Consider the following 20,000-nt stretch of genomic DNA (forward strand, 5'->3'; position numbering starts at 1 on the left):
TCAATATCATTTCAACATTCCTCAACACCATCAGAATATCTCAACATCTTTCAATACCATTTCAACATTCCTCGACTCAGACTCCATTTTCAAGATCTCAATATCATTCCAATAATATTCTAATACCATACCAATATGCTGCTAAAATAAACACCTTTTTCAACACCAAAACACCCCTCTGATACCACTTCAACACTCCTGAACACTCTTCCAAAATGTATACGTCTTTCCAATACCCTTCAAATACTCTTTCTTCGACCTTCAACACCATTTCAACACCAACATCCTCTCTTTCCTCGACATTCAACATCATTTCAACAGTTCTAATACCATTACTACAATCTTTCAACACCTTTCGGACACTTAATACCCATCAAGTACTTATCACCATCGCAACACTGTTCAACGCCACTCCAACACTAAAAACACCATTAAAACACTCAACCCCCTTCCAATACCATTTATATAATATTCAACACCTTTTCGACATTAAAGTACTCTTCTAACACTCCAACACCCCCTGGAATACTCTTCAACACCTTTTCAGTACGCTTTCCATAATCTTTCAACACCTAAAGTACCCTTTCAATACTCCTCAACACCATTCCAACACTCCAATACCCTTATAACACTCTTCAACACCCTTCCAATACCCTCTGTACACTCCACACCACTGCAGGTAATTGTGGTTCGGTGGTTACCTTAATGGGCGGCTTCTTGCAGTTCTTGGGTTCGATCTCCTTGGATCTGTCATAGAGATAGTTGGCAATCTTGGTGTGGTCATCTGTGTCGAAGGGCTGCAACGTCTCCAGGAAGTTCTGTGGAGGAGAGAGGGAGAGAGGTTATTGTGGGGCTTTGTCAGTGGGTTCTGTGGGATGTAAATGTTAAGATAGTGGTGAGGTATTGGTGTGAATGAATGGTGGTGATGGTTGTTGCTATTCTATGAAGGTTTGTCCAAGAGTTCTGGCGGTTTCTATGGGTTTTATACAAATTTTGAAGAGTTTTTGAAGATTGCCTTGCACAAATAATTTCAAAAAGGTTTTCAAGGGTGTTTCCATGATTCTAGAGGCAGTTGCACATGAACTTTGCGGGATTAATGAAAACCACGAGGTATCAAGAATGTTTTCATGAATCTGGCTATAAGTTACACATGATTCAACATAGTCAATAAAAAAAAAAAAAATGAAGCCATGGATTCTCAGACCACAAATAGAAAACAAATATTCTACACGTTAACCAGAAAACTATGACAAAAAATATAAAGATCTATATAAGCAACTTTGTGGCCTTTGAAGCAATCCTCATGAGGGTAAAGCCACAAGATCAAAAGCTACAGATTCTCAGCCTACAGATAGGAGACAAATACAAATACTCTACACTGTCAATAAGTAAAATACGAAAAAAAAAAAAAAAAAAATGTAGATCAATATAAGCATCTTTGTAGCTTTTGAAACAGTCCTGGCGAGAGTAAAGCCTTTAAGAATAAGGGACTGGACACAAGGCTTCTGAAGGCAGACAGGCGGGAGACAAAGACACGCCCACCACTGAGCTTCACAAAATAGGTCACTCTTCTCACCACGGAATGACAAGGAGCAAATCGGTCTTGATTGCGTACCATTCACGTCTGATTCGGCACACACACACACACACACACACACACACACACACACACACACACACACACACACACAAGCTTCCTGTTGTAAGAGTACGCACGTGAGAGAGAGAGAGAGAGAGAGAGAGAGAGAGAGAGAGAGAGAGAGAGAGAGAGAGAGAGAGAGAGAGAGAGAGAGAGAGAGAGAGAGAGAGAGAGAGAGAGAGAGAGAGAGAGAGAGAAGGGTACAAGAAGAGACGAAGAGGAGGGAGGAGGGGAGAGAGACAGATAGAGGGAAGGGAATAGGTGGGGGGAGAGAGAGGAAAGGAGGGAATAGGAAGAGAGAGAGAGAGAAGGAAAGGAGTGAGGGAGAGAAGGAAAGAGTACGAGGATAGGAGAAGAGAACAAGGAGAAGTAAAAATGAAAGTGAGTGAGTGAGTGAGTGAATGAATGGAAGGAAAGTAAAGAGAAAAACACGAATGAATGAATGGGAACAGTAGAGCGAAGGGAAAGAGTGAATACAAATGAGTGGACGAATCAAAGTAAAAAAAAAAAAAAAAAAAAAAAGAAAGAAAAAAAGAAGGAAAAGAAAAAAATACATTAGAATTTCCTTTATCGTGTTTCACCCTACGAGATAAGAATGACCGACTGACTGACTGACTGACTGACTGACCAACATCAACTAGTACCACATCACCACCACCACCACCACCACCACAAGACAAAGATGACGTGGAAACAAACAGGAAAGAACTCATGCTATAACAAACACCATAAATGAATAAACAGAAAAAAAAAAAAAAAAAAAAAAAAACGGATGTAAATCTAAACAAAGATACAATGAAAAAAAAATCTGGAAACATCTAGGTCAAGGTTAGTCTCTCTCTCTCTCTCTCTCTCTCTCTCTCTCTCTCTCTAATAATAATAATAATAATAATATACAATAATGAAAGGTGAAAGAAAAAGGACAGATAATTCAAACAAAAATTAATGACGCAAAGACATACATGGAGGAGGAGGAGGAGGAGGAGGAGGAGGAGGAGGAGGAGGAGGAGGAGGAGGAGGAGGACGCTAAAGTGAGTGAATGAGGAAGGAAGAGGAGGGGGAGGAAATAAGGCAAAAGAGGAAAAGGGAGATGAGGAAGAGGAAAAAGAGTAGAAAAGGAAAGAGGAAATGAGTGAAAGACCAAAACCAGGACGGAAGAAAGAAGGTAGGAGAGAGAGAGAGAGAGAGAGAGAGAGAGAGAGAGAGAGAGAGAGAGAGAGAGAGAGAGAGAGAGAGAGAGAGAGAGAGAGAGAGAGAGAGAGAGAGAGAGAGAGAGAGAGAGACGACTGTGGGTGTCTACTAACCTAACTTATTCTTCATTACATTTCATATCCTGTCCTCCTCCTCCTCCTCCTCCTCCTCCTCCTCCTCCTCCTCCTCCTCCTCCTCCAAGACACGTGACGGGGAAATGTCAGACGCACGTGGCAAGGAAGACAAGGGAAAATCAAATTGAGAACAGAGGGAAACTGAATGAAAGGTTGGAGAGGGAAAATCAAATAAGCTCAATGGAAGACAGGGAGGAAAGGAAGAAAAGGAAGGTAAGAAGTAAAGGTTGAATAGGAAAAAAAAAGGAAAAAGGAAGATAAAAGAAATGAAAGTTGAATGAAAATAGGAAAGGAAGAAAGAGGAAAACAATGAAGGTTGAACGAAAAGTAGGGAAAAAGGATGATAAAGGAAGAAATGAAGGTTGAATGAAAAATGGGAATAAAGGAAAGATAAAAAGAAATGAGTGAATGATAAATAGGAAATAAAGGGAAAGATGAAAAGAATGAAGATAAATTGAAAGAAAATAGGAAAAGGAAAGAAAAAGAGGAAGGAAAGAATGAAGGAAAGCAAGATTTAAATGAGAAAATGTGAAAAAGAAAAGGAAAGGAATGAAGGTAAATTGACTGGAAAAATTGAAAAAAAAGATAAGAAGAAAGATTGATTGAAATTCAAGAGAACGTCCAAAAAGAATGATAAAGAAATACAAAAGAGAAAAAAGAAAATGAACAAAGAACGTAATCAAAAGTAGGAAAACTGGAAACTAAAGGAAAAAAAACAAAGGAAAAATATGGAAAATATGGAAAACACAAGAGAAAAGTGAAAGAAAAAAATTACTACAACAAAACCAACAGTCACCACCTCCAAATACAAACACAGTGATTGTCTAGCACGATGGGTAAGCCCCGCCCCTTTACTTGTCTAGATCTGTGAGTGGCTGCTGTGATGGATAAACCCCGTCCTCCATGCCCGTCTGGAGACACGATTGGGGGAAGCGCTGAGTAAACCACGTCTTTGTAATATGATTGATCGATTCACTGTTGCTAATAAGTCTCGGACTAATCTAACCAAATCTAAGGCTGGTGTTAGACCATGCGGCGTCACAGATGGTGATATAGCACACAGACAAATGAGGGGTGTCACACTACTGCGATTCCCAGTTCCCGCCGCACAGCGCCGCAAAGCCGCAACGCCGACGTCACGCCGATAGAGAAAAACACAGTTCTATGGGCGGTGTCACACAATGGGACATCCCCCTGGTGCCACTTGTGTTTATACGATGTTTGACGTGGACTTACTTATTCAGTGCAGCAATGCAAGGCTAACATTTAACGAAAACAATGTAAAGGAATATTCTGATAAGAACTGTAAAGAGAAATCATGGATTGAAATTGGTGAAATAATGTACGAGAACCTTTCATCATATTTCCGTACACTGTGATAAAACTGCTCAAACCTTTGACTTGTTTCTCGTCCAGCACTGAATGGGTGTACAGTGTCCACGACGAGTTGGCTCTTTCAGTAAACCCTCTGCTCCTAATGAACAAACAACTCTTAGTTTGGACAACATGATAATGCACCTATCAACGCTTGGCTGTGCGGGTTGGCCGCGATGTGTGATATGATACAGGGCATAGTGTGACACCGACCTAACCTAACCTAAAGTTTACTGTGATTGGTTAACGAGATGGAGTAGTAGTAGTAGTGGTAGTAGTAGTGATGGTGGTGGTGAGTGAGAGTTGAGAGAGAGAGAGAGAGAGAGAGAGAGAGAGAGAGAGAGAGAGAGAGAGAGAGAGAGAGAGAGAGAGAGAGAGAGAGAGAGAGAGAGAGAGAGAGAGAGAGAGAGAGAGAGAGAGAGAGAGAGAGAGAGAGAGAGAGAGAGAGAGAGAGAGAGAGAGAGAGAGAGTAACACTGTACATGACACACACACACACACACACACACACACACACACACACACACACACACACACACACACACACACACACACACACAGAGAGTTGAGTTAGCCACGGCACAGTCAGGGTTGAGAGAGAGAGAGAGAGAGAGAGAGAGAGAGAGAGAGAGAGAGAGAGAGAGAGAGAGAGAGAGAGAGAGAGAGAGAGAGAGAGAGAGAGAGAGAGAGAGAGAGAGAGAGAGAGAGAGAGAGAGAGAGAGAGAGAGAGAGAGAGAGAGAGAGAGAGAGACGTGTGTTAGCCTTACCTATTATGACACTTAAAACAATCACATTACGTAAACAGGCAAACTTCTAGAAAAGGAAAAAGAAAACACCAAAAAGCTCAAATAACCAACAAAACACTAAAAAAAATACACGTAAACACAACCCAAATTCCCTAAAACCTTTAAAAACACAACTCGACTATTCTGAAAGACTTTAAATCAGAACAAAATTCCATAGAAAACGGGAGAAAAAATTAAGACACTCAATATTACCTATACACAAGCTAACTTCCTTTTAAAACGTCTACACATAAGAACACAAGGAAGTGAGGGAAGCCTAACACCTTAAAAGACACAATTTGACTTTTTTTGAGACTTTTAAACGCTCAAATGATCAAAACCACAACAAAACTCAATAGAAAAAAAAAAAATTTAATCACATATTACCTACACACAAGCTAACTTCCTTTTAAGACGCCAACACATAAGAACACAAGAAAATGAGGAAAGCTACAAGAATCTGATAGGCCTACACGTGGCAGTTCTTGTGTGAATAAAACTATCTAATTCCACTTATCATCCCCATCCATATATTTGTCTAATCTTCTTTTTAAAGCTCCCTATTGACTCAGCGCTAACATGACCACTGAGTCCGCTCCATTCATCAACCACTCAGAGAACCCGTTCCTTCCCATTTCTTTCCTAATCCTGAATTTGTCTAGGTGGGGTCCATTATTTCTAGCTCCTTCCTGGCTACTGGTCCAGGATAGAGCCAGAAATAGTGGGTTCAAGATTGCTACAGCCTAATAACACATATCTAACAACACAAAACACTAACAACTTTCTCCATTCACAACCAACATAGTACGAAAAGAAAAAGAAGAACGAGAAGGAAAAAAAAAGGAGGAGGAGAAGAAAACAAGAAAAAAGAAAAGAAAAGAAAAAGAAGAAGAGGAAGAGGAAGAAGAAGAAGAAGAAAAAAAAAAGGAAGAAGAGAAGAAAAAAAAAAAAAAAGAAAAGAAAAAAAATGAAGAACGAGAAGGAAAAAAAGGAGGAGGCGGCGGAGGCGAGGAAAAGAAGAAAAGAAAAGAAAAGAAAAAGAAGAAGAAGAAAGAAAGAAAAAGGAAGAAGAAAAAAAAAAAAAAAAAAAGAAAAAGAAGAAGAAGAAGGAAAAAAAGGAGGAGGAGGATGAGGAGGCGAGGAAAAGAAGAAAAGGAAAAGAAAAAAGGAAAAGAAAAAGAAAAGAAGAAGAAGAAGAAGAGGAGGAGATAAATACAGACCCATGAAACAAGACACACGAACAATGAGAATAAGGAAAACGAAGAAACAGAAAAGGACAAAAGGAAACAAACGAAGAGGAAGAGAAAAGAAACACGTCACCATCCTCACAACACATCTAAACAACCTCCAGTCACAACTCATGATCTTTTTCCAGTCCTTACCAGTCACCAGTCATCACCCTCACTAAACACTGATGACTTCCCTATCCTCACCAGTCACCAAGCCACCACCGTCACAACACTCAAACAACCTCCAGTCACCACTCATGATTGACTTCTCTATTCTTACCAGTCACCAGTCATCACCCTCACTAAACACTGATGACTTCCTTATCCTCACCAGTCACCAAGCCACTACAAAACAACAAAACAACCTCCAGTCACTACTCATGATCCACTTCCCTATCCTCACCACTCACTATATTCACCAAACACCGCCATTCACAAACCACTGATGACTTCCATGTCCTCACCAGTCACCAAGCCACTACAAAACAACAAAACAACCACCAGTCACTACTCATGATCCACTTCCCTATCCTCACCACTCACTACATTCACCAAACACCGCCATTCACAAACCACTGGTGACTTCCCTGCTCTCACCAGTCACCAAGCCACTCTCTTCTTTAATGACGATCAACAAACCCGGATCTGCCAGCACGCGCCTCCCTGGTGAGCTCTCCTTTACCGAGAGTCTTACCGCACGTTTTGTATCTGAACTCTGGGTGAATCAATGAAGTCACGCAAGACAGACCCTCGCCGCTCATTCCCAGGGCTGTCTCTATATTGTAACTATGGCTCGTATTGATAGAGGTTTTATTCTCCCGCCATTATTGTTTTCCAAGGCCATAGAGATGATTAGCCGGGTTGTTAAGTGTTTTCTTGTTATCTCTCTACTGTAACTATGGCTCGTATTGATAGTTTTATTCTCCCGCCATGACTGTTTTCCAAGGCCACAGAAATTATTGGCAGCGTTGTTAAGTGTTTCCTTTGTTGATATTGTAGTTTAATGTTAGTTTTCTTGTTATGTCAATTTAACCCTCAAAAATTCACAAACTTTAACTAGAGCCTTTTGAAAGTAATGCAGGAGCTCTTATTGATAAACGCTTCGATCTTTCGTCATGACTTCTTCCTAAAACACAGATGAAAAGCCGAGTTCTTATCTTGCTACTAAGTCAGTTTAGCACTCAAAGATTCGTGCGACTTCAAATAGAACCTTTTGAAAATAATGGATAAACGCTTTGCTCTCTCGCCTTGACTGTTTTCCAAGGTTACAAAGATGATAAGCTGGATTCTTAACTTCCTTTTGTTGATAGGTTAATATAGTTTTCTTGTTAATACATCTGTTTAACCGTTAAATATACCCTTAAAGACTTGTGTAACTTCAACTACAGCATCTTAAGAGTAATGGAGATGCCCGAATGTAGTTTAATATAGCAGTAATCTTGTTAGTATGCCAGTTTAACCGTTTAAAAATACCCTTAAAGACACGCGTAACTTCAACTAGAGCCTTAAAAAAAAAAATAAATAAATAAATAAATAAATAAAATAAAAAAAGGGGGGGGGGAGGAGAGCTCGAAATCCCAAACGCTTTCCTCTCCCACCAAGACAATTTTCGAAGACCACAGAGATAAAAAACCAAATTCCCAAATGGTGTGTCTCCCTGTAAGTGCCGTTAGAAATTTTGTCAGCCTGTAAACAGAAAGAGACCAGGAATGCTAAACTAACAATAAGGCTCCGTGTCATCCAGTTCTCCGCAGCGCCTTTGAAAATCAACTATCGCACACAGGTAGCACTGGTGGAGCGAGCGTGAAGGTGCTGCGTGCGGGTACAGAGAGGGATGGACGGTGCGTAGGTGGGTGAGAAGTCAGAGATGTACCAGCGGACTAAGGAGCGGGAGAAAAACAAGAGTAGCAAGTTTGTGGGCAGCGTCTATTGAAGGAAGATGGTAAGAAGTATAGAAGGAAGGGCAGGAAGGAAATAAGGAAGTAGAAGAGATGAAAATGTAGAAGGTAAGAAGTACAGGAGGAGGGAGGAGAAATAGGGATGTGGAAGAGAAGAAAGGTAAAAGGAAGAAGATAAGAAGTATAAGAGGAGGAAGAACGAGAAGCAGTGAGAGTGGAAGAGAAGAAAGGTAGAATAGAGAGGATAAAAAATAGAAGAGGAAGAGGAGGAGGAGAAGGAGGAACGAGAAACAGTGGGAGTGGAAAAGAAGAAAGGTAGAAGGAAGAAGATAAGAAGTATAAGAGGAGGAGGAGCGAGAAACAGCGGGAAAGGAAGAGGATAAAGAAAGAAGGTAAAAGTAAAGAAGGAACGAGAAATAGCAGGAATGGAAGAGAAATAGAGAAGGAAGATAGAAAGTATAGGAGGAGGAAGAGGAGGAGGAACGAGAAACAGCGCTAGTGGAAGAGAAGAAAGGTAGAAGGAAGAATGTAAAAAAAGTATAGGAGGAAGAACGAGAAACAGCAGAAAATGGAGATAATAAAGAGGGTATGAAATAAAAGGAGAAAGATAAGGGAGAAAAAAGATAATACTCATAAAGATAGAGGTTGAAAGTCAAAAGGAGTACGGGAAGTTGAGAATATTGTAAAAGATTAACTGTAGATATGAATGCCGATATAAAACAGCCGTACAGAATGGAGTACATCCGAAAATACACCCAGAAAGAAGCTAAGACTGTGATAGACTGAATGCTTGACTTAATGACTGACTAGTGGACTGACTGACAATTATGGCGTCGGAACATCACATGAAACCACACGCAAATATAAATAAATAATAATAAAATACATATCAAAATAATCTCGAGACAAACACACGCAAAATAACATAAATAAATAAATAAATAAATAAAAAACAACACAAATTAAAAAGACAACCACATCAAATCACAACCAACAATTTAACAACAAAAACAACCAGAGTTTCCCCAACGAGGCGAGACACACCACACAACCACACACTTCACGTTACTTTAAAGGTGAGTCGCCAAAGATGAGCATACGACCACCACACGTCATTCACAAAACGTGCCACAGGTGAGAACGACGCAGGAAAGGTAATGACAGGTGATGGCTCATACAGAAGACGGAACTGGACAGGTGAGAACATTAGTTGTGATTTAGAGGTGTCAAGACAGGTGAGAATGATACAGAAGTGAAAGAAAGACTGGACAAGTGGTATACCTTGAGATTTATAAGAGTTAGGTAGATGAAAGATGCAGGGAAGGTAAGACTGGACAGGTGAGAATATTACCTACTTGTGATTTAAAAGCGTTAGACAAGTAAGAAAAATACAGGAGTGAAAGAAAGATACAGATGATTAGCTCAGGTAAGGTAAGAATAGATAGGTGAGAATATTACTATGGCTTATAAGGGTTAGACAGGTAAGAAAGATGCAGGAAAGGTAATGACACAGGTGATCAGCTCATAGATAAAACGAAACTGGACAGGTGAGAATATTAGTTGTGATCTATAAGTGTTAGACAGGTGGAAGATGCACGAAAGATAATAGGTGATTAGCTCAGGTGATTAGCTCATACACAAGACGAAACTGGACAGGTGAGAATATTAGTTAGACAGGTGAAAGATGCACGAAAGGTAATAGGTGATTGGTTCACAGGTAAGACTGGACAGGTGAGAAAAATAGTTGTGATTTATAAGAGTAAAACAGATAAGAATAATGCTGATGTGTTTAATCCTTCAGGTAACGCTACAGATATTGATGTTCCTTTTAGATAGGACAATACACGTTGTTTAATTATCTACTCGTCTTGATTTTGCTTTGTGTTATTGTACCTGACTTGGTTCATCATGTAAAAAGTAAGTAAAAAAAGAAATAAAAGATAAATAAATACATAGACAGGCACTAAGTATTGTCTTATTAGCTGGTTCGTTTTGATAAAATAGAGCAGAAAAATAAAGATGGACAGATTAGCAATTATTGTCTTATTTGTTACTTCGTTTTGACAAGATAGAGACGAAAAATTAACAGATAGACATGTCGCCCGTACAGTCTTATTTATTAGTTCATTTTGATAAGATAGAGACGAAAAATAAACAGACAGACGGCATACGCACGGTCCTGTCTGTCTGTCTTACTGTTCAGTTTAACAAGATAAAGATGAAAAAATAAACAGAAACAGGTCGCAGGTACTGTCTTATCTGTCAGTTCGTTTTGATAAGACACAAAAACAATAAAGGTAGACAGGTAAGCAAGTGTCTTATTTGTTTGCCACTTTTGACAAGACAAAAGATGACAAACATTTAAACTCCTCTCCGTAAAAGAAACGAGAACCCAAAAATACGGACCGGAATAGGTGACATTATTAACCCCTTCAGTACCACGACACGTTTTCATATTTATTCAGCTTACTATTCTGATTCTATACAGACTCAGAAACTTGCAGGGGCGATAAAAATAGTGAAGACTGGTCATTTATCTTCTGACCTCAATAAACCCTTCCTAATGTAAATAAAATTGCCTAATCATACCCAAAACTCATGATCAAAATGTGTCGCGGTGACGGAATCGACTATTGTGGCTAGACACGTGATGCAGGTAAGTGACAATGATACAGGTGACGGTGTTACATCTTGACGAGTCTAGACGTGTTATGGAATGGAGCAGGTGACGCTATTGCTTCCTACTATGATTGATAAAGCTGCTGAAGGTGAGAAAACTGAGAAAACTGTGCTGGCGTGGCAATGCGTTAGGTGATGAATGTAATGGCGTGCCTTCTAGACAAAGCGTGTTATGGAATGGAGTCAAAGGCATTACTTCCTATTGTGTTAGATAGAGACGCTGCAGGTGAGAAAACCACGCAGGCGAGGAAATGCTTTAGATGATGATAAAAGTAATAACGCTGCTTCTAGATAAGACAATACGTATTATAGAATGGAAGACATGACAATGTTGCTTCCTACAGACTGATAAAAGATGCCTAGGTGAGAAAATGTGCCAGGTAATGATATAGACAGTCACATTCTTTCTAGATAAGACCTGGTGTGTTGTGAAATGAGAGATGAGCGCATTAAGTCTTCCAGTAAAAATCTTACGAGTTACTGATCAAAAGGATGATACAGGTGTGGGATAGAAAATTAGGTGCCACGTAATGAAATAGACTCATATCAATTGTAGATAAGACCGGGTGTGTTGTGAAACCAGAGAAATGAGCGCATAATTCTTCCTGTGAATATCTTACGTGTTAATGATCAAAAGGAAGATACAGATGTAGGAGAGAAAAATTAGGTGACAGGTAACGAAATGGAGAGTCGTATTAATTGTAGATAAGACGGGATGTTGTGAAATGAGAGAAATAAGCGCATTAATTCTTCCGGTGAATATTTTACGTGTTACTGATCAAAAAGAAGATACAGATGTAGGAGAGAAAATTATGTGCCAGATAATGATACAGAGAGTCAAATTTGCAAAAAAGACCGGTTATGTTGTGAAATGAGAAAGATGAGCGCACTAATTCTACCTGTGAATATCTTACTAACACTGATCAAAAGGAAGACACAGATGTAGGAGAGAAAAATAGGTGACAGGTAACGAAATGGAGAGTCGTATTAATTGTAGATAAGACGGATTGCATTGACATGAAAAAAAGAGCATTAATTCTTATCCTGTGAATATCTTACTGATCAAAAGGAAGACACAGATACCGTAGGAGAGTAAATAATATGCCCGATAATGATTGAAAGAGTCGTATTATTTCTAGATAAGACTGGTTATATTGTGAAATGAGAAAGATGAGCAAATTCTATCCTTACTGTGATTACTTTTTTCTTTAACGTAGGGAAGAGGACCGGCCAAGGAAAAAAAAAAAATAATAAAAAAAAAGGTCCACTTGAGTGCTGGCTCTCTAAAAAGTACAAAAGCGTCAGCCAAAATTGGGGAGCAAATGCCTCGATACTGTATGTTACTGAAAAAAGAAGATACAGATGTTATAGATAAGAAAAATTAATGTTAGGTAATAATGCAGACTGTAACATTCCTTCTAGATAACACGGCGTAAGTTGTGAAATGAGGAAGATCGAGCATGTATCCTTCCTGTGAATATCTTACGCGTTACTGATCAAGAAGACGAGAGAGGTGTTGAAGAGGAGAAAATTATATGCCAGGTAATAATAGAGACAATTATACTCATTCTAGATAAGACCGGGTGTGTTGTGAAATGAGGAAGATTAAGAGTACGTCTTCCTGATCATAAGAACGTGTTATAGATCAAAAATAGGTTAGGTCAGGTTAGGTTAGACAAAAAAAAAAAAAAAAAAAAAAAAAAAAAAAATACAGGCGTTAAAGACAGTGTGTTGTAAAATGAGGAGGATAGAGAGGATTACTTCTTTCTGATTATAGAAAGTGTTACAAATCAAAAAGGATATACAGGCATTAAAGACAGTGTATTGTAAAATGAGGTAGAAAGAGGACATTACTTCTTCCTGATTGTAAAACGTGTTACAGATGAAAAGGAAGATACAGGAGTTAAGGACAATGGTTATAAAACGTGTTACTGATCAAATAGGTTAGATCAGGTTGGATTACGTTAGTTAGACTCTCAATTACATGAAAGAAAGGAAGATACAGGCGCTAAAGACAGTGTGTTGTGAAATGAGGAAGATACAGAGCGTTATTTCCTGATTATAGAACGTGTTACAAACGAAAAGGAGATACAGAAGTTAAGGACAGTGTGTTGTGAACTGAGGAGAATGAGAATATTACTTCTTTCTGATCAAAATAAGTTAGATCAGGTCAGTTCAAGTTATGTTAGATTATTACACAGAAGTTAAAGATTGTTGTGAAGTGAGGAACAGAGAGCATTACTTCTTCCTGATATTAGAACGTGTTACTGGTCAAAAGGAAGATACAGGAGTTAGAGATAGTGTGTGGTGAAGTGAGGAAGAGACACCATTACTTCTTCCTGTGATTATCGTACGCGTTATTGATGCTAAGGACAATGCAGGTGTTAGTGAATCAATGTTAGGCAAGTTATGATGTATGTTACTGAAGGACATAACGATTTTTTCTTTTTCTAATTTTTAGGTAATGAAACGTTTTTTTTTATTTCATCTATTTACTTATTCTTTTTTAATTGATCAAGTATTTATTTATCTCCTAAACGGAAGACTCTGTACCTCATAAAACGACATTACACTGGAAGATACTTAATATAGTGAACAAAAACTCCTATACAGTGAATAAAAACTCCTTATCACATCTTTTTCTTTCACATCTCAAGGTCAAGAGCACAAAAAATAACAAAATAACAAAAAGAGACTCACTGTTTGCCAATGTCCCCATAAAAATAAACTAAAACAAATAAAAAAAAAAGATAAAAACTAAAGAAAAAAAAATTGCAAAACAAATGAAAATAAATAAAACATGATATAAACCAAATAAATAGAAAACACCAAATATGTCACGAAAACGTCTTCAAACTTCAGAGAGAGAGAGAGAGAGAGAGAGAGAGAGAGAGAGAGAGAGAGAGAGAGAGAGAGAGAGAGAGAGAGAGAGAGAGAGAGAGAGAGAGAGAGAGGAGGAGGAGGAGGAGGAGGAGGAGGAGGAGGAGGAGGAGGAGGAGGAGGAGGAGGAGGAGGAGGAGGAGGAGAGAGAGAGAGAGAGAGAGAGAGAGAGAGAGAGAGAGAGAGAGAGAGAGAGAGAGAGAGAGAGAGAGAGAGAGAGAGAGAGAGAGAGAGAGAGAGACCCAGCAGTAAGCATCCACCCAACACAACCCAACCTACCCTAAGCTGACCTGAAAGGAACCAACAAGGCGCTGAGTGAATGGGAGAAACATAGGTGAGACAGATACACTCTCTCTCTCTCTCTCTCTCTCTCTCTCTCTCTCTCAGGGCGGTACACGTTAGGACACGCACGGCAGTGAATGGAAAGATGCGCGTGAATGAAGCTTCGTCTTTTAATAGAGCAGCGAGAGATATCTAAATGCGTTCAGGCTTAAAGGGAAACACACAACATACAGTAAAGAACGCTTCCTGTATACACAGACACAGACAAAGCTGCAAACAAGTATACATGCGGGTAAAAGAACGCTTCCTGTATACAGACACAGATAAAAGAATGTTTCCTGTATACAGAGACACATATACAGGTCAAAATAAGGTTTCCTGTATAGAGGCAGACAGAGATGAGCAAAGAACAATAGAGACAGACAGAAAGGTGAAAATAGATACATACAGGAAAAAGAACGCTTCCTGTATACATAGACAAGGTGTAAAGAAATATACATGCTACTAAAAAGGTCTCCTGTATACAGAATTATACATACAGGTAAAAGACAGACAAAAAAGTGCAAAATAAAGATACATACAGGCAAAAGAACGCTTCCTGTATACATAGACAAGGTGTTACTAAAAAAAAAAGGTTTCCTGTATACAGACAGAGACAGAAAAATTATACGGAAATTACAAATACTGGTAAAAGACGGAGGTGAAGATAAACAAACAGGTAAAAGAACGCTTCCTGGATACACAGACAAGGTGTAAAGAAATATACACAGACGTAAAAGAAGGTTTCCTGTGTATAAATCAAGCTACAGATACAGGTAGATAATTACATACACAGGTAAAAAAGATACAGGTAAAGAACACTCCTTGTATACGTAGAGGTACAGGTAGAAAGGTGCAGGGAATTACACGTGTACCAATAGCACAGGTAAAAACTAAAATAAATAGATTAAAAATCATGTATACGTAGATAAGAGATAAAAAGATAGAGAATTTATTATACATACAAGTAGAGAACATTTCCTTCATACGTGTACAATAAGTAGATAAAAAACATGTAAACGTAGATAAGAGATAAAAAGATAAGAGAATTTATTATACATACAAGTAGAGAACATTTCCTTCATACGCAGAGATACAGACAGAAGTATGTGGAAAATTATATCCAAGTAAAGAATATTCCCTGCATACATGGAGACAGACAGAAAGTGCGGGAAATCATACATAGTGGTAGAGAACGTTAGTCTGCATACATATACATACTGGTGGAGGTGCAGAGAATACAGATAAAAATGTTTTTTTCCCCTTTAGGTGTTGACATGAAGGTGAAAATGAGGAGAATTACTAATAAAACATAAAAAACAATAATGATGATAAAAAAGGCAACAAATATCAAAGAATAGCAAAGAAAACAAGAAGGCGAATATACGTTAGACAGTTGCTAGTTACGAATATGTATATATAAAAAATAAATAAAAAGGCAAGACATCAAAGAATAACAATGAAGGTCAAAAGAAATGCACAGAAAACAATATCAAGACAAGTATAGGTAAAACTGTTGATAGTTACGAATAAAAAAAAAATAAAAAATAATAATAATAATAAAAGACAAGACAACAAAGAATAGCAGTGAAGGTCGACACAAGAGCACAGAAAACAAGGTCAAGACGAATAAAGATAAGACCGTTGAGAATTACGAATAAAAAAAATAAATAAACAAGAATAATAACGAAAGGCAAGATAACGAAGAAAAGCAGTGACGATTCAAAGTGCGCAGGAAAACAAGGTGAGGACTAGGAGTGAAGGCAAACGACATGGGTAATGTTAGGTTAGCTCACGTTAGGTTAGGTCAGATCAAAATATTCAAAGGGTGACGCCCATTACTGGTAACAATTGATAACTTGGACTAACTTTTATAGAAATATCACAGGGGTTACTTTCGAATGTTACGTTAGGTTAGGTTAGCGCAGATTATCACTTCCTATTAAGATGAGGTTTGGTAGAAAGAATTGATGATACCAGAAAAAATGAATCGACTTTCCTACGTAAAACTACCACTTAGAATCTTGTGTCATGTTATATTAGGTCAGATTACCGCACGATATCACTTCCTATTAAGATGAAGTTTGATAGGAAAAAGCAGATGGAACCAGAACAATTAAATCGACTTTCCTACGTAAAACTATTACTTAGAATCTTGCATCCTGTTGTATTAGGTTAGATTAGCACAGGATATCGCTTCCTATTAAAATGTTGTTTGGTAGAAAAGAATTGACGAAACCAGATTTAAATCGACTTTCTTACGTAAAAATGTCACTCAGAATCTTGTGTCATGTTATATTATGTTAGATTAGCACAGGATATCACTTCCTATCACGACGTTGTTTGATAGAAAAAAAAATGAAACTAAATGAATTAAATATATTTTCGTACATAAAAATATCACTTTGAATATTGTGTCCGGTTATATTAGGTTAGATCAACAGAGTATCACTTCCTACTACGATGAGGTTTGATAGGAAAAGTACAGATGGAACCAGAATTAAATAGACTAAGTAAAAATGTCCCTTATCATCTTGTGTCAGCTTACATTAGGATAGGTTAGCACAGGGTGTCACTTCCTATGATGATGTTTGGTAGAAAGTAACAAATGAATCGAGATGAATCAAATCGACTTTCTTACGTAAAAATACGAGTATCACTTTGAAATTTGTGTCCGGTTAGTTTAGGTTAGGTTAGCAAAGAGTATCACTTCCTATTAAGATGTGTGATAGAAAGTACCAAATGAAACTTAGATGAATTGAATCGATTTTCTAACTTAAAAAGATATCACTAATAATTTTGTGTTCGGTTAGTTTAGGTTAGGTTAGCAAGAGTCAACACTTCCTACTACAGTGATGTCTGGTAAAAAAAAAAAAAAAAATGAAACCGAATGAATCAAACCGACTTTCTTAAGTAAAAATATCACTTAGAATCTTGTGTCAGGTTAGATTATGCTATGTCAGGTAATGTTAAGTTAGCACAGTTCATCACCTTTACCTGTACTACTAATTGTCTGCTAGAAAGTAGCAAACAAAAACAAGATGAATTAACTCGATCCTCTTCTGAAAAAAACCTCACTTAGAATCTTGCATCAGGTTATAGTTAGGTAAGCACTTCCATGTTTAAATAAGGTGCTGAGGGCTTGGGTTAGCACTTAAATATTATGATGTGAGAGTGCTGAAGGCTGATACAACTTTACATTAGGTTAGGTTAGCGGTTGAATGCTTAGATGAGTGCTGATGGCTAATACAAAATGATAAATAAACGTGTTAAAAACTGAAAGAAAATTATGAAAAAAGTGAAAACGACCGAATCAAAATAAGAGTGCTGATGGCTGATACAAAATGATAAATAAATAAATGTGCTGAAAACTGAAAGAAAGTGAAAAAAAAGTTAAAAAGGCTGAATCAAAATAATAGATAAAAGAGTGCTGATGTACAAAATAAATAGAGGAGTGCTGAAGACTGAAAAAAAAAATAATAATGCTGTAGGCTGATACAAAATAACAAATAAATGTGTGCTGAAAACTAATACAAAATACGTAAACGAGTGCTGAAGACTGATACGAAATAACAAATGAGTGAGTGCTGATGGCTGATAAAAAATAGAAATAAATGAGTGCTGATGACCGAAAATATAAATAAATAAAAGTGAAGACAAAGAAAATAATGAAAAAAAATTAGTGCTGAAGGATGATACAAAATAATAAATAAGAGTGTGCTGAATGCAAAGAAAATAATGAAAAAAGAGTGCTGATAGCTGATACAAAATACATGGATAAAAGTGCTGAAGGGTGAAAGAAACTATTAAACAAAACCAGACGCCTTCACTTCACTTCCTAACGTTAGTCACTTTGTATATTAGCACTGCCGGGTAGCACCATACTCTCATACGTGGAAAACAAATACTACTCACGACTTTTTGCTCTATTCCAACACCTCATAACGCCTCAATTCCCACTTCTCTTGTTCACACCAGCAGACACACACCGCATTATCACTTTTAAGATGTTTTGTTTCTGTTAGATGTTGATGTGGTGGTGGTGGTGTGGTGGTGGTAGTAGTAGTAGTAGTAGTAGTAGTAGTAGTAGTAGTAGTAGTAGTAGTAGTAGTAGGAATAGTAGTAGTAGTAGTTTTGCTTTTACTTCATTATATACAAAGTTGAGATTCGTCAATAGCATTATACCAGAACTATTATGACTGCCTCTCTCTCTCTCTCTCTCTCTCTCTCACGACCTTTAAAGATACGAAGGTCACACTAGCCATGACCTACGACGCGGACAAGGTCAAGGTCGCAGTCACGGTCCCAATAACAACAATAACAATAACAACAACGATAAGAACAATAACAACAACAACAACGATACCCACAGTTAACAACTCACTTATGAACTGACTAACCACGAATACCACCACCATCACTTACTTCACCTAACCAACTAACAACGATAACAACGATAGCAACGATAACAACCCTCTTATTGACTGACTAACCACCACTACCACCACCACCACTTACTTCACCTAATCAACTAACGGACGATCGGGCGGCCTGGCTTACTGGAAAATGGTAACACCGCTAATAACCTAACGTGCAAGGGGACTGGCAGCTAAGTGGGTTTTTTTTGCTCTCGGTCAGCTTTCCTCTCTTACATAAGAAAACCTAACTTGATATTAACTAACGTAATCTCCATGACGGAAAAAAGAGTAAATAAATAAAATAAATAACACTACTACTGTCACTTCTAGGAATAAATATTAGTATAATTTATTCACGTTTAGTCTAACCTACATACTGCCTGGAAAAATAAATAAATTAAATACCTACTACTACTACTACTAACACTTCAAGTAAGAAATATCAGTAACCGTTATTCACGTCTATTATCGTAAGGTAAATAACACACAGGGGCTAAATAGGAGAAGTATGTGTATTGTAACGATTGCATAAAAAGATCAAGAATTAGAGAAGCGCAGAAATAAATGGGTGTAATTCTACGGGGTTTTTTTTAATGGCGTTTAACTTCAATAGCATGTGATGAGTGAGGAGATAAGGCGAGGTGATGGGATAGTAGTGATGGGGTGATGGGTGAGTGAGGTAACGTGGGAGGTGCTGAGGTGTGAGGGGGATGTGAGGGTTTTAGGAGTGTGTTGAGTGTATCTGGGTGTTAGGAAGTACAAGATTGCGTTGTGAGGGTGTAAGGAAGTGGTATGAGGAGGGTGTGCGTGTGTTGGGTGTGTGTGACGGTCTGCTAGGTAAATGTGAGTGGTGAAGGCATAGTGGGACGTGTTACGAGGATGCACTGAGGGATGTGAGGTGCTGTGACGGCGTTAGGACGCGCCGGGCGAGTGTGAGGACGGAGGAAAAATAAGAGTGGGTATTCAGAGTGTGAAGTTGTGAGTGAGGTGTGAGGGTGTGAGGGAGTGTGTGAGGCGGCATGAGGAGGCGTACCTGGCAGCATGACTCAAGCAGCCTGAGACACCGACACATGGCGGCAAGATGGCAGGCGTGGGTGGGACAGAGGGTGGCTAGGCCGCGGCGCCGCCCCTCATTCCCCGTGGGCGGGTGGGCGAGGCTGGTGCCCGCCCACCCGCCCTCAAGCAAGCACTCCTCCACTACCACCTCCACAGTGGAGTCCCCAGGGGAGGGCACTTCCACCGCCACAATGCCCGCCGACACACGCCCGGGGTGGAGCTCACGCACACCCACTTTGGCTACTCATTCCCACGCCCACGATACTCCACGTGTTGGGCCGGGGCACGGCACGCCCACGACCCGGCCAGCAGGTGCTCCCACACACGAGGCGACGCTGCTGTTCACTTAGGCACTGGTGTGTGTGTGTGTGTGTGTGTGTGTGTGTGTGTGTGTGTG

General features: G+C 38.8%; 1 protein-coding gene across 1 annotated transcript in view; it reads right to left on the reverse strand.

Annotated features, from left to right (window-relative positions):
• The window catches only part of LOC123512007 (son of sevenless homolog 2-like), a 65,693-nt gene that overhangs the window by 13,189 nt on the left and 32,504 nt on the right, over positions 1–20,000 (reverse strand). Inside the window, exon 23 of the mRNA XM_045268117.1 lies at positions 702–818. Within this exon, the coding sequence (XP_045124052.1) occupies positions 702–818 (117 nt within the window). The remainder of the gene's footprint in view (positions 1–701; positions 819–20,000) is intronic.

The sequence above is a fragment of the Portunus trituberculatus genome, chromosome 32 (assembly GCF_017591435.1).
Source record: "Portunus trituberculatus isolate SZX2019 chromosome 32, ASM1759143v1, whole genome shotgun sequence".
Classification (NCBI taxonomy): domain Eukaryota; kingdom Metazoa; phylum Arthropoda; class Malacostraca; order Decapoda; family Portunidae; genus Portunus; species Portunus trituberculatus.